Here is a 23,850-nt window from a genome sequence, read left to right on the forward strand (position 1 = left end):
TCAAGGGACAATTTTTTTTATTACAGACTCAGAATCAAAGACAGGATGACCCGAAACCTGAGAAGTTCTGGAAGATGACTCCAGTAGCAAGAAACCGACAAAGGGAAGGAAAGACAAGAGTGGAAAACTGTTTTGTAATCCAAAGTCGAGGCATTTTTTCTTGCAGCAAACGACCCTTCAAAGAAAAGTTACTTGAAATAATAGTAATATTTTTTCAGCTTGTTCGTTATTTTAGCTTCCGTGGTAATAATGAAAGATACAAAGGTGCATCGCAGTTCGCGATACATTTTTCAATTTGTATCGCATTTCCATGTTTTTGCATCGCAAACTGCGATGCGATACCACTTTAAAATTTTTTTTTTTAAATTTGGTTTTATTGCATATCTATAATTCTTTATTTTTACTAGGCTGGAACTATCGAGATTGACTCAGATCCTGAATCCTCGGTTGATGCATCAGATCCTCTCAGTATCTCTCTTCCAACCTCCAGAAAAGAAGAATGTGTTGGACGTTTATTGAAATCTCTTTCCAACGAAGGCTGTGATTTACAAAATAACAAGTTGTCTAACAACGAAACGGAAGTTGTGGAAGATTTGCTGCTGAAAGTGATGGATCCAAGTTTGTTAGAAATACTGACCAGAGAAGATCTAAGATGTGATAAGCTGAAGCCACTTGTAAATGTTGTTAAAGAAACTAGTGTGAAAAACAATGTTGATGCACGGATGATTGCGGTGAGAATATTGTTGGACATAGATGGAGGGAATTCATCAGAATCCAGCACTATCTGCATTCAAAATACGTTTAGCCTTAATAAACATAGCAGTTCGTTCAGGTAGGTGTTTTTTAATTTTTCAAAATAACTGTCTTGTTCAAACGTATTGGCTCACGGATTTTAATGTTCTCGGACGACTTTACTCACTGAGTAGTATATTTATTTTTTATTTTATTTATTTTTTTTTAAAGAGGCGAAGAACTTTATGTTGAAATAAAACACAGAAAAATGTTTTTAATATCCATGAAATTGGCTTTATTTGACAGTCATTTTATGGCATTAATGTTTGAATATGATTTCGGGCATGTGGCGGCTGGTGAGTACATGGTGTAATCTGGAAGACCAGTTTTCACACATTCTTCGCAGTAAATTAGGCTGTATTTCGACAATAACGCGTCGAATGTCGGCTTCCAAGTGCTCAATTGTTTCTGGTTTCTCGGCGTAGATATGCGACTTTATATATCTCCAGTGAAAGTGATGTAATGACGTCAAATCGTACGAACGAGGTGGCCAGTTAACAGGTCGAGGTTAACAAAATTTTCAAACGAAATTATGGCTCAATAGCAATGTTTCCTTCAGCCCATTCACAAAATGTACGGCGTGAACGATGATCGTGCGGCTTCATTTCCTGTACCAGTTAAATCTTGAAAGCACGTAAGCCAAGATCTTTACGGAAAATTTTCCATAAAGTGGCTGAACACAAGTTTAATAGTTGAGCACGATCACGAATTGACACATTTGGATCATCATCAACACTACGCTGCATACCATCAATCGCTTGTTGTGTCTGCACTGTACAACGTCTTATGGGACCCGTATTATCGTTTAGAGTAAACGTATTGCGAAAACGATCCATGATTTGTCGATTTAATCGCTCTGATGGACGATTATGAGCACCGTAAAATGCACGTAATGCCCGATGAGTTCGTCGAATTAAACCATAGTTTTCAAAATAAATTTTCGCATTTTGCAAACGTTACTCTAGCGTGAGTCTATTCATGATGGACTGCCAAACTAACCTCAAAACAACCGAGAACTGTAATATCAGCTGTCACAGAAAACAGTGTTGCCAGTTTAAAGTTTTCCGCTCCTAAAAAAAAAAAGTTGCAATTGAGTTATAAAAATAATCGTTAAAAATCTTCCAAGTACAGCACTTTTTTTTTTTTTGTGAAGAAATGGGGCTAAGACTAAAATCATTTGACGCTCTTTTTAATTTTTTTAATGGATAAAATACTAAATCCTGCTCAAGCCATACCTCGAATATGGAATTTTACGGAGTAAAGAATCTCATCATCATGCTGTAAGTTTGGCAGAGTGAATTCTACACACTGAAGAAGAGGCTGGCGAAGCATTGAAACCTTTTGTGTTACAATAAACACAAGGATGTTGGATAAGATATCGTTGTCTTTTCAAAGCTACAAACTTGCTTTTAGAGACAAATTTGCAGTTAGGTGTATATGAAGAAACGTGAACAAGTAAAGAATTCTGTATAGACATGATAAGAGTATGAATACGTGCATTAAGAAACACAATTCGGTCAGATAAAAAGAAGGCATAAGTATATCATGACTTGGAAAGTATTTGCATGATATATACAGGGTGTCCCAGGAAGAAGGGGCAATATTTTGGGAAATGGTAGTATGGGTGATTCTAAGCAAAAAGAGGTTTATATGAACATAGGTTCGAATCTCAGCGGTTTGAGAGCTACAGGTTGTGAACCATTTTTGACTTTAAATTGCATATTGCTCACCCTGTAGTTATTCTACAGATATAAGACGTAGCGGATTTGAAAGATGATGATATTGCCTTTCCGACGATATGCAATGTGTGGTAGTGGTGTATTGGAAGAGAAGTTATTGAGGGATATTTGGGAATCAGTGTTGCCATCTAATTTCTTTAAATAACCTTAACTTTCCCAAATTTCCTCCAATAGCTTCCCTTCCAAAGATACCACTGCCACGTATTGCATACCATTCGAAAAGCCATTCCGTCACCTTTCAAATTCACTATGTCTTACCTCTGTAGAATAACTACAGCATGAGCAATATACAACACAAATTCAAAAATGGTTCACAACCTGTAGCTCTCAAACCGTTGAGATTAGGACCTATGTTCATATGAACTTTTTTGCTTAGAATCACCCATACTACCATTTCCCAAAATATTGCTCCTTACTCCTGGGACATCCTAAATATCCTCTTCATTCCCAGAAAGGAAATCAAGCATACTTTTTGACAAAATATACATTATTGCCTTACTTTGACATCTTTAAAACAGATTTAAGCCAGTTTGGTTCCTAGTCTTTGCTGATGCGTGTGAGGCAATGATTCATCCAACCATTGGGTGAATATGACTATAATTGGATTTCTATGGCTACACTCAGTAGACGATTGAAAAAAAAACAAAAAAAACAATATTTTGTGTCCCAAGTACGCTTTAATTGCACTCAACTGTTTCAGCATTTTCTGTGGCCTCCAGCAGTAGCTGTGGGAAACTCATAAAATTTACCTTACTTCTCAGAGTGTTATTTCGTACTTTTTTCATGTGCCCAGTTGAAAAGTAATAAATCCATCTCTTCTTAATGTAAATATGGAATTTGAACAACTCTTTCTTTGAACGATCTACTGCATATACTTCACATTGCAATTAATTTCTTTACTGCGTACCAGAAGAAAATTAAGGTGAGATAGGTAGCAGTGTCGTGTATTTGTAGATTGACAGTATTTCGTAAGTTGAATGAATACACTAAAAACAAATCTTTTTGTATATTTAGAAATGCTGTGGTATGCAAATATATCTTGAAACATAATGATAAGCTAATTTTTGACTTATAGGGATTAGCTAATAAAAGCAAGGATAGGCAACTATGGATTATAAGAATAGTAAATATGTAAATTAAAAAATATTTAAGTTCTTTGAGTCAAATTATGAAATACCTAGTTATATCATAAATACTGTCACAAAGTTTGGAGTGGCGCTGTAGGCATCCGGAGTGCTGCCATCTGTGTATAAAGCAGAAGATGCATGTAGTGTGTGTTTGACTGTTCATGACATACGTTGATATTGTACTGAGTTCTGATGGAGTGGGGCGATTACGAAAATCGTGTAGCAGTAATTGCACTACACAAGGTCGGGAAGACAGCAAGTGAGTTTTTCAACCCCCTGAAACCCCTACAAATTAGCAAGAGATTCGTGTATCGCGCCATACAGCGATACACCGAGACTGGAACGGCAACTGATCGCGCAAGAAGTGGAAGACCACGAACGGTACGAACTCCGCAGGTCCAGAAAGCAGTCGCAGCAAGAATTCGAAGAAATCCTGTTCGAATACAAAGTGTGATGGCTGCTGAGATGAATATCAGCAGAAATTCCATGTCTCGTGCGCTCAGGAGTGACATCTACGGGCGTATAAGAAGCAGACTGGTCACTTTCTGACCCAAACATTGATGTCGCAGAGGGTCCTTAAATCAAAGAAACTGTTGCGGCGTTACGCCAACAATCTGCACAGAAAAATTCTGTTCACTGATGAAAAGGTGTTCACAATTGAGCAGGCCTAGAACGCCCAAAATGACCGTGTGTATGCCACATCATCTACTGCAGCTGCTGAGGCAGCTCCAAGGGTTCAGAGGGCATATCATTCTGCCTTAATGATGGTTTGGTGGGGAGTGAGCTACTCAGGTACAACCTAGCTGCATTTTTGCGAAAAAGGTGTTAAAACATCTGCCAAGGTGTACCAAGACACAGTGTTAACACCTATAGTGAAACCACTGTTTGCTACCATGTTCCCTGGAGAAAGGTGGGCCTTCCAACAGAATTCCGTTCCAGGCCACAAAGCGACAACAATCCAGGAGTGGCTGGCACGGAACGTCCCCGACTTCATTTCTACCGCTGATTGGCCTTCTAGCAGCCCGGACCTTAACCCGTTGGGCTACGAACTTTGGGCAATCCTTCAGGCAAAGGTATGCCATAAACGGATCCATCTGTCGACATCTGAAACAATCCTTGACCCGAGCAGTGAACAATTTTCCCATGGACGTGGTGCGTAATGTCATTAACCAGTGGCCGGACAGACTTTGTGCCTGCATCAAGGCCAAGGGGGGAATCATTGGACTCACAACATATGTGAATGACATGTCGATGTCCAGCCCCTATTTCAAACAGTCACTTCATTCACTTATGTTTTTGTACAGGTAAATGGCAGCGTTGCATTTTCATTTAACATTGGTCGCATAAAAAGGTACTGTTTGAACTCTGTACATAAAGAGTGTACAGTTTGAACAATAGCTTGTCCGATTTTAAAAAAATCCTTTACTTTAGATTGAAAACCACATATTTGGAGACTGTTTCCCCTCTTACATTTTGTTGTAACTTTGATAATAATAGGGTTACCCCGTCAGGGGACTTTTGAGATACCCTATATACAGGGTGGGCCATTTTAATTAATCCACGGAAATATCTGAAAAATGATAAAACATAGAAGAAATGTTTGAAGTACACGTTATATATATTGGTAAGGGGGAAAACCATTTCCGCCAAAAGTACCCCTCCCTACCCCCCGAAAATGGGGGTAACGGGGGGTAACTTTGAAATGTCAAATGGGAACATGGGTCGAGTAATACCTCGTTCGAAAGGTCTTGGAAAACTAAGTAACGCTGTACCAAAATTTGTTTCATATGGAGCACCAGTTTCAAATTGGCCGCCATGATATAGTTCGGAAACTCCAGTAGCCGTAGTATGAAAACCATGGGAGGTAAATGAATGGAACAAAATTGAAATACGTAAATATCATAGGGCATATCGAATGATGTGACCCTTGCGATCCCAGCGGCTTCCCTGAAGGGATCTTGTGAGCTAACTTCAAAATTTCAATGTCCGACCGGACAACGGTTCGGGCGTACGCTTGACCTACCCAATGCTGTTTGGAAGGCAGACTTCAGGGATAGAGAATTAGTGCACTCAGTTAATGCGGATGGCCACAGTCAAGGGCGCCCCAAGGGGGGCTCTCGCCCCCCTAGAGGAAATTGTGCTTCGGAATATCGAAAACTCAATAGAATTTTTAGAATAGCTACAGCAAAATTTGAAACTATATTTGAAATGTCGCTTTTTCTTGCCTCCCTTGGAAACCACAACATGGGCGCCCTTGGCCACAGTTACATTTTGATTAACTATTAGCACTCATGTCATATTGTTAGCTTGAGGGACGAAACAGTGTGTACGTATATCCCCGAAATACTTTCCGAATAACCAGCACGCATTGCATAAAAGTTTCTGTGGCGACGGAGATTAGCAAATTCACAAGTTTGTAAGTTCCAGCAACTGCATTATTCGACAACTTTTTTCGTATAACGTTCCTTCTGTTTTCGCATCAAATTATACTCAGCCACACAGATATGCGTTACCATTCAAATAAAATTTCACCTTTTTTTAGTCACTACAGCGTCATCCTTACAAACAAATGTTCCAACCACACAATACCTATTTGTAAGGTAGCCTTAATTTGCGAATTAAAGTAGAGTTCTCATTTGAACTTTCACTGTTACTTTCCACCCCACTCACATACAGAGCACAGGAAAAGATTATTTTGCAGGACTTGGATATCTCTCTATACATTATGGCAATTTTACTCTAACATTTTTATCTCTGTTGTATCATTCTCGAGCCTTGGAACGCCTCCGTGGTTTTCCTATTTAATTTTCGTTATTTTCATTTATCTCTACCCGTATTCATACTATGGGCACTAGACGTTTTCTTAGACACATTCACCATGTCTTGGCGATCATTTTGAAAACGGTGTCTCATGTCGAAAATATTCTTACAGAAGCTGTTTGATATTCATTTGTCTATGTAACATGATGTTACTCGCTTCAAGTTGCTATTTGAAATTTTCAAGTTGGCCCCGGATACCTTTCAGTGGAGTCACCCCGACAACACCTCTCGATGTGCCTTACGTCAGTTACCTACTCCAGTTTTTCTTCTGTTGATTTATCTCCAATCGCTTTCATACTACGGATACTAAACCTTTTCTCTGACACTGATACTATGTTTCGGCGGCCTTTTGAGAACACTGCCATTTCACCTCAATCGTTTTCTCCTGCAAGGTGTTTGATTTTGCAAGATTTATCGAACGAGATACCACTCGACTCATGTTACTACTTGATGTAACAGACCGATTACCGGTTTGTTTACATTGGATCCGTATTGTTATGTGTACCGGTTAAAGTCGAAGTTGGTTCCCGCATAATATTACTGTGCCCAGTTTTGTTACGTGTAAGTTTACACTAATTTAATGTTAATTCGTTTTATATTGTTAGTATAAGGAATGGCACAAAAGTATAAATGTACTCAATCTTGATATGAGATACGCACGTAAACACATCCGAAAAGTTAGAATAAATTTTAAATATTTTCCTTTAAATCTAGTTCTCACCGATTCACTCCAAACCATGTAACCGTTTCTTTACAATTTATACAGTACTTTGGAACAATTAATATAAATAAAATCAAGTAAGACTACATGTTAGCTTAAAGGTTTACCAAATGTTTAATATCGTTGTGTTATCAGATCCCTTTATTTGTTAATTATCTCGACGTTCATTTGTTACGCTATATTACTGCTGATATGGCGATCCCTTTAGCTATTGCCACAAGAGGGCGTTCGAATCGCTCTACGTGAAGCTGACAATTCAAACATGGCGACTTGACAGTGATAATAATTCTTCCGTCGCCATGACGAAAGCTAAACAATTGCTTGGAGGAAGTAACCTCCTCTTTATAATTTATCGCGTAGGATTTTCGGTAAGTTAGATATTAAAAATAGATATAGAGATTCATGATTTTTACGGTTAGTTTCTTGTATTCATAGGTATTTATGGTAAAATTGTGTTAATTATAGTAAAAGATATAACTGTAGAAACCGCGTTTATCGAGGCCTGGCTACGAGTGTATGATGACGCAGTGAATTGATAGATTTCAGTGTGGAAGAACGATGGCTTGTTAGCTCCTCCAAAAAGTTAGAAATTCTGTAACTAAAAGTGTAATTCGGCCTGTAACCTAGTCAAAATCGTGATTTAGACTAACCTGAGATGTTATTTGGAAGAAATAGATACGGAGGAGTCTAACAAAAGTCAAAATTTAGTGAAACCTTTTTCGGCTACAAGCCATCGAATGTCGTCTCCGCCATTACTAGACATATGCAGTAATGGAGTGGGAGATGTAATTTGTCGAAGTTGATTGCGGCGGCATACCGGAAAGATATTCTACGTTCGTGGAGTGTGTAGCCGGTGTACCGAAGGAGTCATCTCTCGATTTTCAAATAAGCAAGTAGATGAAACCTACTTTGCAAAGTTGGAGTTTGATCACCCAGCTCAACCTGAGGACTATTCTGTGAAACCTGCGGATAACCGGGTAACATCTTTTCTTATTTTTCTATAAACAGTATAGCAGTTCAACAAATGGCATCTTTAAGAATCAGGATGGGTAACTAAGTTAAAGGGCGTTACGCGTCTCTAAACTTGTCAATCGTCATCATCCACTCATACTACAAGCATGTATAATTGAATTACTAAATCTTATGTGTGTCTCTACGTAAATTTGAAAATGTGTATGTTGATATTAGGGTAATACTTTACTTTGTACGCACCTTTCGATGGCAATGTACCTTGAAAATTTTGAATATTTAGTTTAAATAGGTTATGTTAAACACGTTACTGAATTATGTCTCGTGATGATGCCTTATTTTGTGAAATTTTTGCTGTAGGTTAGGTTAGGTGTAATTTGTAAATGTGTGATCCATAGTATTTATGTCGATTAGGTTAGGAAATTTAATTTTGTCCGTATTTCGGTTAGGTTAGAGGAATTAATTTTGTGCGTGATGTCAAATCGAATATGTGCCTTTTGTTTTTGTTGTATGATATATTTTGTTTTGCCGGGGTGAATTTTACTTTGGACGCACTCATGATCACTTGACGGTTTATGTTAAAATGTTAAATGCTCAGTGACGAATGTCATTTGTAAGTGTTAATGATGATGAAATTTCTTTGAGAGATATACTGTTTTGGTTGGGAAACCTTTACTATGAACGCACATACGAATATTCCGTGTCTGAGAATTTAAGTATTTCGTAATTCATTTCATTTGATTCAATATTGCTTCATGATGTATGTCAATCGTAAACATTATGATGAAAATTTCTTTGAGAGTGCTCTAATATATTAAAGTGTCTTTTAGTCGTATTTGTAATACATGCATGTAGGTTAGATAGATAAAATTTCCATTTCTTATGTATAGAACCGTTAACAATTATGATTTGAGCGTGCTTTCCTATATTTTTTTGTCGTGTGTCCCTTTAATATTAATTTGTAATGTATTTTGCATCCGTGCTTGCCATATTTTGTCGTGTGCATATTAAATACGTGTAATGTCGGTAAAATTGTATTTCGAACGTGTCTATTATTCTTATTTTGTCGTGTGCCCTTTTATAGTATCTCTTAATACATTAGTGGTTTAAAGTCTTCTTTCGTATGTATGATCTCATTGCGTTGCACCATATATTTAGTTTTGTAGGTTAGGAAAATTTGAATATAACATGTCCTCCGATGTTAATATCGTATCTTGATGAGTGCGAGTAATAGATCTGTGCCGATGCGGGAGAACTTCGCTCTGGACATACCTCCGGAGTTCGACATTACTATTTATAAAATACTATTTCGTGCTATGTTTGTTTATTTTCCGTTAGGTAGATATTTACTTTGAACGTGCCATAGTTACAGTGCGTAATTAACTGTTCGTGCCTATATATATATTTGCCTCATCGAAACCGATAACATTAAAATATGTCTCAACTTGCTTTGCTCTTATGCGTATCCATCCCTCTAAGTTTAATTAGTTGTAAACAAAGATAAAAGGTTAAAATGATAATAATTCTTTAAGAGGCGTTTCAGTAATTGGACCCTGTCGAGTATATGTAGAATTTTTTTTTTTTTTTTTTTTTTTTTTTTTTTGTTCTCGCTAGACATTTGTAAATATATCACTTTCATTAATAGTTGTGCTTTCATATTAAATGTGTTATGCGAACAATGCATAGGTTAAAGTAAAGTAATGCATGATGCTACTCTTTTTTTTTATTATTAAAAATGGAGTTGTAGTAGCGATGATATTGCCTATGGCTGCATAATTTACATGTTGTTTGATGAACGACAGGAATATGATAAGTGATGAACGCCTAATTAGAAGGGATGGATCGTTAATTCTTTGAGTAATAATAGGTTCTATATGTACTAACGAAATATGTTTGGGAATCATGTTGAAGAATCTGGATATGTTAAAGCAATATAACAATGTCATTTCATAAAGATGTTAATGAAGTATCATAGAGATACCACGATCGAGGCAAATGTTTAATGAGGCAAATGTTTAATGACGATTTTTTTTTTTTTTTTTTTTTTGAATCTGTTATGATGTAAATTGTTAACAAATTGGCACGAATAAATAGTCATAAAAATTTAGCTCTATAATTTCAAATATAATCTATACAATTAGAATTTATGAAAATGTTAATTTTTTTTTTCTTAAAAGCACTAATTAAGCTGAACAAGAACAATGTTGACTCTTATTCTTGGTTGGCCACAAAACAAGAATCTGGAAACTTCTGATGATAAATAATAGCTTTATCGTTGTGTCTTCCTTTTCTTTTGCTAAAGCTAATGCAACCTGATTTTTTTTTTTTTCAATACCCTGAAAACGATTTGTTATAATTGGCGATACCATCCAGGATCTTTGATTTAATTTCGAAATGTTCTCATTCCTGGAAACACATGTTTGTTATAAGTGACGACTCCAGTTTCAAAATTTTCCATTTATTTTGATATTTTCTCATTCCTGAAAAGAGATTTGTTATATTGAAATCTTGAAGTTAGCCCCCAAGACCCCTTCAGGGAGGCCACTGGGATCACAGGGACCACACCATTCGATATGCCCTATGATATTTACGTATTTCAATTTTGTTCCATTCATTTACCTCCCATGGTTTTCATACTACGGCTACTGGAGTTTCCGAACTATATCATGGCGGCCATTTTGAAACTGGTGCTCCATATGAAACAAATTTTGGTACAGCGTTACTTAGTTTTCCAAGACCTTTCGAACGAGATATTACTCGACCCATGTTCCCATTTGACATTTCAAAGTTACTCCCCGTTACCCCCATTTCCGGGGGGTGGAGAGGGGTACTTTTGGCGGAAATGGTTTTCCCCCTTAGCAGATATTTCCGTGGATTAATTAAAATGGCCCACCCTGTATATATATATATATATATATATATATATATATTACTGAATGTTCTGCTTTAGAATCTCAGAGGTGTTCCTTGACGTATTTAAGTGCCTTTTGGTCCTGACTTCATAACTTTCGAGAAAACTGTACTTTATCGTGCAGATTCCAGACTTTTATTGGGTTGGTCTAGTAACTCTTAAATTGCGAGACATTCTTTACCACAGTGATAGGGAGATTTCACTGTTGTACGAAAGAACCATGCTGAATAAAATTATATATTTGATGCAGTTGTCAATTTGAAATATATAGGTGATCCAAGCCACTTTTTTCTGTAGTCTCGGTTTTAGCCTTGTCGGAACATACATTCTTTTAAACCTAATTCTACCAACTTAATAAAGTGGAGATGGGATATCTATTCATCGTGTTTCCACTTTATTATGATACATTCAGGTCAAAAGTGTAACGAACCATTACATATTCACCAGTACATGTTGTATATTCTTTTATGTTTATATTTTATTTAATACTTCTGTTCATTTAACTTAAATAATTAGGAGGGTCATTCAGAAAGTAATGCCACCAAGTCCACTGGTCAATAGTACTGCAGGCTATAGAATGTCACTTGTTTCACCTTCTTATCGCTTCTCGTAGAGTAATAGAGCAATCCATGGGATCCAGTGGTGACGTCCGGTTGAAACAGCAGGCTGTTATTCAATTTCTGACTGCGGAAGGTTGTGCGCCCAGGAACATTCATCGCTGGCGACGAGTCGTGGATACACTATTACAACCCGGTAACGAAGCATCAGTCGATGCAGTATCGCCACACGTCCTCTCCTCCGCCAAAAAATATTCAAAGATGTTCCATCTGCTGGCAAAGTATTTTTGACATTTTGCCTCATCCTGCCTATAGTCCGGATCTTGCGCCTTACGACTTTTGACTCTTCCTCAAACTTAAGGATCATCTTAAGGGCCAACGCTACAGTTGTGACGTGGAGGTCGAAGCAGCAATTTGGCAATGGTGCTGCCAGAAGCCACCACAGTTCTTCGCCAACGGCATGAAAAACCTTGTTTCATGTTGGCGCAAATGTGTTGCTCGTAATGGGGACTTGCAAGCTTTCCACTGATACCTGTATCGCTGCTGTTTGTCGAACACAAATAAAGGTATCAACCTGGAGGCAGTACTTTCTGAGTCACCTTCGTACTAGTCTTCAATTTTATATATTTTTGCTTTCTTATTGATTCAGTTTTATTTCATTAATATTCGTGTTCATGTGTTTAATGGTGAATGATGACTACGTTAAATACCCATCTTAAGATTTATACGTGTTTGCTTTTGTTTTCTTTCGGTATTGAGTTTAATGTTCAAATTTTATTCATCTATCGAAAGATCGTAGAGATTAATATATTAGGATTCCGAATGTAAATTATTGTATGTATTCGTGTTAAAATTATATATATATATATATATACACCTTGTTTTATATAAATAGCATATAGTTAAACATGGCCGCTATGTAGACCCCTCTCGTGGCTACGTGATTAGCGTATGCGTGTGTGGCGCGGGAGGCACAGGGTCTATTCCCGGTTGGAGCTCATTGTAGTTCGGATTTCACGTTAAACTGTAGGTGCATGTCTCATATACCCTTGTTGCTGAAAGAAAGAAAATTAATATCCCACGGTGTTCCTAATTTTGCCCTAGTGTTCTTGTCATTGTGTTTTCATGCTTCCTGTCTTGTTTTCTTTCATGAAAGACTTGTTACTGAATTTTAGATATTGTTGGGCGAAAAGACCTTTGTAGAATAACGTACCCACTCCCAATCTCGTACTCCTCAGACTGGGCCAGTGAGTTAGTTAATCAGGTTCACCACGAGAATATGCACGGACGTTGGATTCTTCAATAGGGAGTCTCTGAATGTAAATCTGGAACCATGAAACTATATTAAATAGGATTTTTGCCCAGTATGGTTTACGCGCAGCACCGAAACCTCTCAAAACTTTTGAAACGAATAGCATCCAATTTAACGGCTAGTACACCGACCTCAAGGGAAAATCAGAAGTCTGTGAGATAAAGTGCAGTTGCGAGAAATCTTATATAGGCTTGACAAAGAGAAACTTCAAGGTACAGGTCAAGCAACATCTCAGGGATGCTACAGCAAAACACCTGGTTTCAGATCTTTCGAAACATTTCAAAGAAACAAAATATAATATTGATTCAATTTATTTATTTATTTATTTTTGAGCTAACAATGAAAAAGAGAGATTTTTGTGTAAAAATTTATTTATTGTTCTTTTAAAAAAATCCAACAGCTAACACAGTTAAGGATTTATTAAGCGAGAAATAGGAGACATTTAAAAGTACAATGGCACACAAGCAAACATATTAACATGAGCTGGCAAACTTTTCTGCCTGAAGAAAAGAACGTGAAACTTCAACCCTCCCTTTTACAGTTTGCTGCACTATCATCTGATGTATGGCTGACAGCTGTATATAAGACAGTTTTCGACCCATTCTACCTCGGCAAGTTATTTCCTCCATATTTTTATTATATGACCTCATGTTTTTTCTTTGATGAACAAGGCTCTAAGGAAGAGCCGAAAGCTATGAAGTGCAAGGTGTTTTCAGGAAGCAAAATTTTAACCCTAAAATGCATTTTGATGCGAATTGGCATCATAGTGAGTTAATAACAATAACAATAATAATGATATTCTTAAAATGTGTTAATATTAGCGAATAGCGCACGCCAATGCCATGTGGCACCAATGGAGTTAATCTTTCTATCCCATACAGTTTTTGTCTAGTGGCATAAGTCGGACAGAGGATGTCAAAAAGCATATAGAAAGCACAAAACGTGTACATTTGTTATGAAGTGCAAGGTGTTTTCAGGAAGCAAAATTTTAACCCTAAAATGCATTTTGATGCGAATTGGCATCATAGTGAGTTAATAACAATAACAATAATAATGATATTCTTAAAATGTGTTAATATTAGCGAATAGCGCACGCCAATGCCATGTGGCACCAATGGAGTTAATCTTTCTATCCCACACAGTTTTTGTCTAGTGGCATAAGTCGGACAGAGGATGTCAAAAAGCATATAGAAAGCACAAAACGTGTACATTTGTTACTTGTAAATTTTTTCACTGTTTGTTTGTTCTGTTAACATTAAAAAAAAAATCATTGTTTCATAATCTTTCATACCACATGGTTTCTGCTGTTTTCACTAGTGAAATACAACCGTGACATCTATTCTATAACTTGATACCCCAGAAGTAAAAACATAAAAGATCATATTGGATATTATTTACGTTTATCTACGTAATGCATAAAGAAAGAAAAATTATTTTAACACGACCAAAATTAATTCGTGCAATAAAGGGTTAAGTAAAATGATTGTCAAAATTTTTGAGTGTGTTACATATTGTCCTAAATTTACATTTGAGTTGTTAATGCTAGTTATACAGTTCATTCTGTTCATAAAACTCTATTTGTAAGGTATATTGGAGATCTCATGTAATATAAACAATTTTATGGCGTTGTTATCAGGCTATTAAAATGCTTAAAGTCCCTATATTTAATGTCCAGGTGGAAAAGTCACTTAAATTCATTAGCTCCCTGACAGTTTATTTGATAAACTTACATTGCAAGACCACAAAATAATTGTATTATTTCTTATTACATTTCGAAGACTTGTTGCTATAGGTGAGTTGTTCCATGAACAGAATTAGTATTTTTGAAACATTGGTAACTGAATAGCAATTTTTTATTATCTGTATCTGTACGAAACATTTTCATTGACTTCGTTGAATTTGTCTTTATAGAGAAAGTGTTGCAAAAAAATAACTCTTGTTTTCTGGTTTGTATATGTGTACTGTCTTGTTAATTTTTGTTTCATTTTTCTTTACTTGCCTACAGAGACTTGAATTCTCGATCTGCAGATTCAGTTTCGCTACAAAATGGCCAAGGTGAGTCTGACAGCAGAAGTTCTGACGCATTCTCTGATGTTAATTTGGCAACGGAGGAGGTGTGGGAGCAAGATGAGAAAGTACTTCAAGTTACATCGAAAACTGCATTTCTGTGTAAATATTGTTCGAAGCATTTCAGAGATGAATGGCTGCTGGATAGCCACTATAAAAACGACAGTTGTCCACGTATGCCTAACGAAATCTTATCCAGTAAAGAAAATACTAGGAAAACGTCATCTTTTAGTAGCAGTTCGGAAGTAATAAGTCGACGCCAAGGAACGTCTAATTCGCTCCTTTCTAAACAAGGTAGATGGTCTCTTAGGGAACGGAAGTCAGGGTCACAAGAAAAGGGTAAATGTATTAAATATTTTATATGTTATAGACATAAATATACAATGAAAATAAAATCTATATTACACTTTTCATTGTTTGGCAAATAACAAAAGTAAAGTTGCAGGTTAACGTAGTAAGTTTTTAATTTGTGACTTTATATTATCGAAGTGAAATTAGCCCTTAAGTAAAGGTACGAAATTTTTAAACCTTACGTGAGTGTGCAGGCTATTAGCTGAAAGGGGTTGGGGTTGGTGAAAGCTGCCCCCAGAATTTTCCCACTTGTAATGGGAACTACCCCTAAGATACGGTGTGCGCCCTTCCTTAAGTTTGTTGCTAGTTACTGTACTCCTTTCTTCCTGGTAGAACACATTAGAAATTCCTCACCATTCATCATTACAAAACTACTCGTCCGTACATATTTATGCATTGCTTGTTTCGTAGTCTGTGAGAGAGTAAATGTGAATGAGTGTACTAGTATAAGAAGTTCAAATCACTTTTAAAAAAATCTCTCACGAAAATATCCTCGAGAAAAAGAGTAATTTCATCTGTCTTGTTTTGATTTTGTACTCTGCCGTGTAAGAGATTATACCGGGTATATCAAAAGTCCAGGACCATTGTCCAACTTTGTTATGAGTAAAGATTCGAAAGAATAAAAAGAGAAGATTCGTGGAAATAAGTGGTTTTTAATCTAAATTGGTAGATTTTTTTTTTAAATCGCATCAACCTATTGGGCTGTACACTGGTATGGCGCCCTGTGTTAAATGGAAAAGCAACATTGCCAGCTGTTTCCCTGGGTCCTCACTATGCCAACAATACGTTTCTGCTGGGAAATGGATTCGATATGTTCCGGTTCCCTCACATGCAGTATGCATGTTTTCCCTGTTATTTTTGTTTGCTCCTACTGGGTTCCTTCACACACAGTGAGCACGTTTTCGCTGTTATTTTTGTGTGCCCCTTCTGGGTTCCTTTACACACAGTGTGCACGTTTTCCCTGTTAGTTTTGTTTGCTCCTACTGGGTTCCCTCACATACAGTATGCACGTTTCCCTGTTATTTTTTTGTGTCCCTACTGGGTTCCTTTACGCACAGTATGCACGTTTTCCCTGTTATTTTTGTGTGCTCCTGCGTTCCGCTCGAACAGCTTGCTCCTTCATTTTAGATTTCCAACAACTTTCCTTTCTTCATTTTTTATTTACTCATAACGGAGTTGGCCTTTGACCCAGGACTTTCGTCAAATTCAGTATTTTTATTTTTAGGAGAAAAAGTTTATTAAGGTATCAGAGATTGATTAATTTATTTTTTTTAGATTAATTATTGAGTACGTTCGATAGAAGATAAAGAATCTCAAAATATTTCAGAAGTAGAAACATGTTTAAACAAAGGGTTAGTGTTTACTGCCAGAAAAAGAAGAAATTTGTGAAATATTGCAGATGTTTATACGATTTGCCTTCAGGGACCATGGAGGTGTCTGGAAAATTTTGAATATAATTAATTTTTGTCAGGTAGCTAGTAACGTAAAATTTATGCCACTTTAAATAGGTTGATACTATCTGGAAATAATAAGTTCAGAATTTGGTTTTAAAAAACAGGGTGTTGATTAGCCCGACACGTTAAGTACTCCAAAGGGATAGACATCCTTGTTTTCCATAACGGAGAAATTGTGAACTGTTTATATCCATTTGAAATCTGAAATTAGATAATTTTTGACCTTATTTGTTTTCACACCTGTAAGTAATTGCTAAGTAAGTGTTTTAATGAGTCGTGAGATTTCTGTTTTCAAATAATATGAGCTTTAACGCTAAGTTTGGTTCATGTGTATGTCTTGTTACATACAAACTGATCCAAATTACAATGCAGATCTCCAGTTAACTAATAACGTATTTCATGCAATAAATTAAATTGATAACTTCGTTAACTGGAGATCGACAATGAAATAAAGAAATAATGTGTATCATCCTCAGCTTTGTTAACTGTGGAAAAACTATCAAATAAAACCAAATGAAGATCACATACTTCTTTAAGTAAGAACAGATAATTAAGGTTACTACTCGTATATGTGCTTCAGTGTCTTTGGTACTGAAGTTAAGTGTATTTTTCCATGTTACATGTTATTTAATTTTTGTGCAAGTGTAAAAGTGTATGCTGTTTATTTGTTTGCAGTATTTGTATCACGCAAATATGTTTTCTTAACCCTTAAAATGATAAGCCTTTTTTGTAACACGAAATGATGAGGTGAGTCCATTGGACTCAGTTTGTTTTTCATGTACCATTTTGGAATTTAGGCCTATTTTTACGTAATAAACTTTCCACATGCATGAAGGACTGTATGTTTATTACCTTGAGTTCTTGGATTATAATAAACAAAAATATACACGAGAGACAAAATATGTGCATCTATAATAGTGAGTCCGTTGGACTCATGTTATTAATTTGTGCTACATTTTTGCAAAAATATTATTAAAAAAAAATAACAATCCAATTAATACAGTTAATCCGTAGTACCATTCAATTTATGCTAGTAGGAGCATATATTGACGATGACATCTATAGGGTTTATGGGAAACTAATGAAATTCATCTATTTACCGAGATGTGTCCAATGGACTCACCTTATCATTTTAAGGGTTAAAGATAAAGTATATTTTGCATTTTTTTCATGTAGATATAGTAATTGTGTTTGCTTTTTAACTAACAATGCATATTTTTCGACAATTCGAACTTCTTTTCATGTCACCTTGGGCTTCGAAAAAAAAAAAAAAAAAGACTCTGATATATATATATATATATATATATATATATATATATATATATATATATATATATATATATATATATATATATATATATATATATATATATATATATATATATGACAAAAAGTATGGACCAACTTGGGTGCACAAGTGAATCCTTTCGGAGTTATAGAGTGCGGACAACGAAAAAATGAACTTCAAATGTCCATAGCTTCAAAAGTATGGGATCTACCGTAGTCGGGCCAAGACTTCACTTAGGAACTAGTATGTGCCCTAGAATCCTAAGTTACTCACGCAACAATTTTTATGAAGGGACTTTGGCTACGGGCATATATATATATATATATATATAGAGAGAGAGAGAGAGAGAGAGAGAGAGAGAGAGAGAACCGAGAGTCGATGTGAAACTAATGAGAGAAAATCGTAACAAACTAGAAGAAAAGATCGATAAATTTTCACTACACTTACTTAGCCAGGAAAACGATGTGACCAACTAACACAGGCATCTCAGTCTTTCCGTGAGTTAAGGCACTCGAATAGAAACGGTATTAATGACAAGGATGGAAGGAAGGAAACTAGACAACCTCGAATTGAACAGAGAGGATAGACCTACTCAAGTAGAAACTTCTAATATTTATTCTACAACAGAATTCGATGAAGAAGAAAGCAAAGAAGTTGGTGGCAACACTGGAAGGAGTCGGAGTAGAACAATAACTAATGGTACTGATTGTTGTAGTCGAAATAAGTGTAATTCTTGCCGCGATACATGTATAAAAATCAGTGTTGTAGATGTAAAACATGTAAAAATGGTTGTAGCATAAGGCTGACTTCTAATTCGGATTCTCTACACAAGAATGAATCTGAAGTAACTGTAGATGTTATAACTCAAGACTTTGCTAGAAGAAACTATTTTTCGTCCCACCCTATATGCGCGGGTTCGTCTTTATGTGAGCTGAGGCATTTCCCAAGATTCGATAGAAAAATAATACAGGAAGTGCCTGTTTCGATACTAACATTGAATATGTATTGTTTGAGCGAGCGAGATCGAATGTATATCATATCATATCGAGTGACTTGCCAAAGCCTGGTATCTTAGCGTAGCAGCTCAAATTTGAACTTTTCAGTAATTCGTCTTATTAAAATATAATACATATCTCTATAACTAGAAAGGGCACAAAAGCGTCGACTCGATCCGTTGAAATATGATAATAGTAGGGACGTTAGCATAAAAATTGTGCACGTCTGGAAAATATAGGTGAAACTTTCAGGAATACTTGTTTACACCTGGCAGAAGAAATCTAGAGGTAGGGCCCAAAGATTTTGGCAGCCATATTGGAAAATGGCGGCCATCTTGGAAACTAGAACCATTTTTCAGAATATCTATTTCAAGTAGCCACTGCTTCAACACTATTCATCCGAATTTCATGGTTAATACATTATTCTCTTCAGAATAAAACAGGCTTTTAAATGCAATATGGTGCATGTCCGTATGACGTGCAAGAAAAGGGAGATTTGGAGGAAATCGGGATTTTTTCTTTAAAAAATATCCTTTTTTAAAGTTTGAGCGGCCCCAGGTGAGACTAGCAACCCTAATGTACCTTGAAATAATACATAGGGGCCATGGTAATCTCTTTGCCAAATAAGATTAGAATATCCTATTTAATAACACGAGAGAAATTATTGCCCAATCCTGTTTGAAAGTAAAAAAAATTACACTAATAGGGAAAATTGCGATCTAAAATTTCTGGATAAAATTAGTATTCCAACCAATTTCATGAGTAGTGTGCCATTGTCTTTAAAATGTTACAGTGTCTCAACTTCAATACTGTTCATGTCCCTATGATGTGTGGGAAAAGGGAAATTTTGGGGAAATCGGGAAATATATATGAAAATCCTTCTCTAAAGTTCTGGGTTCTTTAGAGCGGTCTCGGGTGAGAGTATGTGACTTTAATGTACCCTGTATAATACATTGTGATATTGGTAATGTTTCTGCAAATTCCATTTCGATATCATACATAGTAACTTGTGAAAAATAATTTCCCATTCTTGTTTTCAAGGACAAAATATCACTTTTTAGCCGTACTTTATGAGTTAACTCTGACGTTCCTTTGTCGAGGGGCAAAGAAAACCACTCCGTTGTGTTCACGGAATACATTCACACAACATGCAACATCAGAACCACCCATTTCCACTTAATTTGTCAGAAGTTGAACATCTACGATAAGGAATTTATATCAAAGTGTGCACATCATCTACACACTTGTGTGCACAGCACAAGAGATACCATACTACAAGGGCAAGGTGTGCACATCAGGTGACATTAGTGTCCTGTTTATCTTGAGAAAACAAGCTTATACTCAATATATTAATGAGCATGAAGAACATGGTACTGGTGAGTCTCTTCCCTTTAAGGAATGGTGTAAAGACACCAATTGGGAAAAATCCAAATTTCGCATATTGGAGTACAGGGATGGAACTAGAGGATTCGCTTTTGGAATTTTTTACATCAATCTGAAACTTGAACTTTGAGTCTATATAAACTCTCTGACAAGATTGGTGATTCCTTAGTTCTTTTCATTTAACAATCAAAACTATGCCAGATGGTCTCCAGTGTATTTGCGGACATGAAAAATCTTCCAGAGATGCACCCAAGAATTCATGAGGAGTTTCTAGCTGGGAAGTTTACTGCCAACATTAGTGGAATTATTTTCTGCAATTGCATTGAACCAGGCACATGAACAGTGCAATGCTTACGTTAAGGACGATGAGGGTGCAGTGGGATTAACAGAAAACCCAGATGCTTTGAGGCGATGGATGGTAGCTGGTCCTGAAGTAAGAAGATTGATACAAAAATTTGAAGGAGAGTTTAAAAAGCCTAACACAGCCTCAAAGGAAAATCACGAATGCTCATCAAAAACTAGTCTTTATTTTTCAAACACGTAAAGACTTTGAGAAACACTATTGAAGATTTAGTTGACAGCAGCCAAGACTTGCGAAATGTGCATAATAAAATCATTGTTTCTAAAAGCGGAATTTCGGATTTAAGAGAAATAAGAGATCTGGAATGCATCAGTTTAAAGAATTTGCCAACAACAGACTTGAACAACAAAGTAGTATCAATTGAGAAACCGATCAAACGCAAGCAAGTGAAGTTGTTCAAAACAGAACTCCAACCAAGAGCAAATCCCAATTAATGATGAGAAGTGCAAGAAATTATGCCTATCTCTTTTCAAAATTATATATATCGGGTGTCAGCAGCGAGTTTCTGATCTTGACACTTTTTTTTTTAGCCACCTTCTTTGTCAGCCTGTGGGCGCCTTCTAAAATCTAAGAAATCTGATCTTCAGTGTTTCAGAAATGTGTGTGACTATCCCAGTGACAAACCTTCAGCATCATGTTCCATACTGGATGGCCAAGCCTTAGTTCACTTGATACCTCCTGGAGATGCCAAGACTTTTGATGAGCATGCAGAGAGATTTGCCAACATAGTTTTTTCACGAATGGGACAGTGTAAACAAAATTGACATTGTCTGGAATGACACTTTGAAAGATGAGACCAGGATGTTTAGAGCTACTGGTACAAGACGAAAAATTTGTAGAATACGCCAATGCCTAGAAACTGGAAGAACTTTTTGATCAATGGTGAAAACAAGAAAGAACTCTTCGATCTATTTGCAACTAAACTCGTATCTCGAGTCGGGAAAGAAGTGATGACTACGAAAGGAGAAGCGATATTATGCAAAACACCATTATGTAATGAAGATCTTTAGTCATGCAGTCAAGAGGAAGCGGATACAAGAATTTTGCTTCATGCCAAGGAAGCGTGTAAAGCTGGACACAAATCTATCATCATTCGGACAGTGGATATTGATGTTGTAGTGCTTTCTTTGGCAACATTTAATCAACTACAAGCAGACTACTTATGGACTGCATTTGGCACTGGAAAGAATTCAGAGTACATCCCAATTCATCTATTATTTACCAAGCCTGGAGTCGAAGAAGCTACTTTCCTTCCATTTTTTTCATGCGTTGTTGGGTTGCGACACAACTTCCTCGTTTTCTGGTTATGAAGAAAACGCTTGGGAAACACACAGAAATCTCCCGGAGGTCACACAGAAATTCCAGATTTTGTCCCAACCACCTGCAGAAATTGAGACGTTTAGGGAAGAAGTTGAAAAATTTGTTGTTTTGATATATGATAAGTCATCATGTTATAGCACAGTTAATGAGCAGCGCCGTAACTTAGATTTTTCTTTGGAAGGAGGGGGGGGGGGAAGCAAACATTAATATGCGTATTTGGGCCCCTGGAAAAAGTTGTTTTTCTAATTCTCGGGCCCCCTCTTTCCATCTTTCTCTTACTCTTTATGGGCCCTCCAGCACGGCAAGGTATGCGGGGTCATTAGTACGCCTCTGGGCCCGTTCCATACATGACAAATTAATTATAGGGACAATATTGACAAATTTCAAAGTCATACAAGTAAGTATTATTTCTAAGGCCCCTAATAGTAGACATTTTTTACTGAAATGGGCCCACGACTCATTTTTTGTCTTACCATTTGTGTGCTGTTTTGTTTATGTAATATAATGTAATGTAATGAACCTGTTTGATGCTTCATTTATAATTTCATGTTCGTATTGTATATGGAGTAAGAAAATTTTGTCTTAAAATGGCCCCCTCGAACGGTGGGAGCTTCCCTGGATAGCAGATGCCCCTTCCCCCCCACACACACACACAAGTTACAGCCCTGTTAATGAGTATAGGAAAGAGCTCTTTACACAGAAACGACGTTCCATGGAAAGAATACCATCAACAAAAGCAGCTTTATTTCAACATGTTTTGAGTGCTTATCAACCTGGCTATTGTCGGGGACAGTGTTTGGTTAAAGAACCTATCTTACCTGATCTATGTCCTTGGAGTTTGCACAGAAATACAACTGGGAGTGGGGAGCCAACATGGACAACTCTTCCTGAAGCAGCTCGTGCTCGCAGGGAATTATTAAGTTGTTCTTGCAAAAAGTGTAACACTACTCGTTGCAAATGCAAAAGTTCACGGATGCGGTATACAATGCTTTGCAAGTATACTGATTGTGAAAATGAAAGTAAACAATTCGAGCTTCCTACTTTTGTTGATAGTAGTGATGATAATTTTGACGATGTTGAGACTAACACTTAGTATGGTTTGTTACATGATATTAGTTCCAACTTTATTTTAGAAGTTTTTTAATCTCTAATACTTCTCTCCATTCTTTTTTCTAACGTGTCAGATAGGAGCAAAGGTGTTTATTGTGTCAAAGTAAAAAAGAAAACATGAAGTGCATTAATGCAAAATTAAATGAAACACGAACAAATGAAATGTTATAATTTCCCTTTATGTCTCCAGTTTCACACTAAAGGCTGTCAAAGACCACCCTAATGTACAATTATATAATTAAGAGGATTGGAAAATTATTTTTCACTACGTTATTGTATAGTATATTGGAATGGTATTTGGCAGAAACATTACCAATACCAAATATATTATTCAGGGTACATTAGGGTCCCATACTCTCACCCGGGACCGTTCTAAAGAGCCCAAACCTTAAGAGAAGTATTTTCAGATATATTTCCCGATTTTCCTCAAATTTCCCTTTTCCCACCCGTCACAGAGGCATGGACAGTATTGCAGTTGAGTAATTGTATTATTTTAAAGAAAATGATGTACTAGCCATGAAATTGGTTGAAATGTTAATTTATCCAGAAATTTTAGATCGCAAGTTTACCTAT

At 36.4% G+C, this 23,850-nt stretch overlaps 1 protein-coding gene across 4 annotated transcripts in view; it reads left to right on the plus strand.

Annotated features, from left to right (window-relative positions):
- The window catches only part of LOC145686692 (uncharacterized), a 119,306-nt gene that overhangs the window by 12,352 nt on the left and 83,104 nt on the right, over nucleotides 1-23,850 (plus strand). For 2 of the 4 annotated variants that reach the window (XR_014131639.1, XM_081760237.1), the window contains exons 3-4: nucleotides 408-832; nucleotides 14,954-15,354. Coding sequence is in view for 3 of the 4 variants with exons in the window: in XM_081760237.1 (XP_081616363.1) it covers nucleotides 408-832; nucleotides 14,954-15,354 (826 nt within the window). In the remaining variant the exon portion in view is untranslated. The remainder of the gene's footprint in view (nucleotides 1-407; nucleotides 833-14,953; nucleotides 15,355-23,850) is intronic. The other 2 variants (XM_081760238.1, XM_081760239.1) reach the window with 2 other exon arrangements.

This window comes from Thermobia domestica, chromosome 5 (genome assembly GCF_964235325.1).
Source record: "Thermobia domestica chromosome 5, izTheDome1.hap1.1, whole genome shotgun sequence".
Classification (NCBI taxonomy): domain Eukaryota; kingdom Metazoa; phylum Arthropoda; class Insecta; order Zygentoma; family Lepismatidae; genus Thermobia; species Thermobia domestica.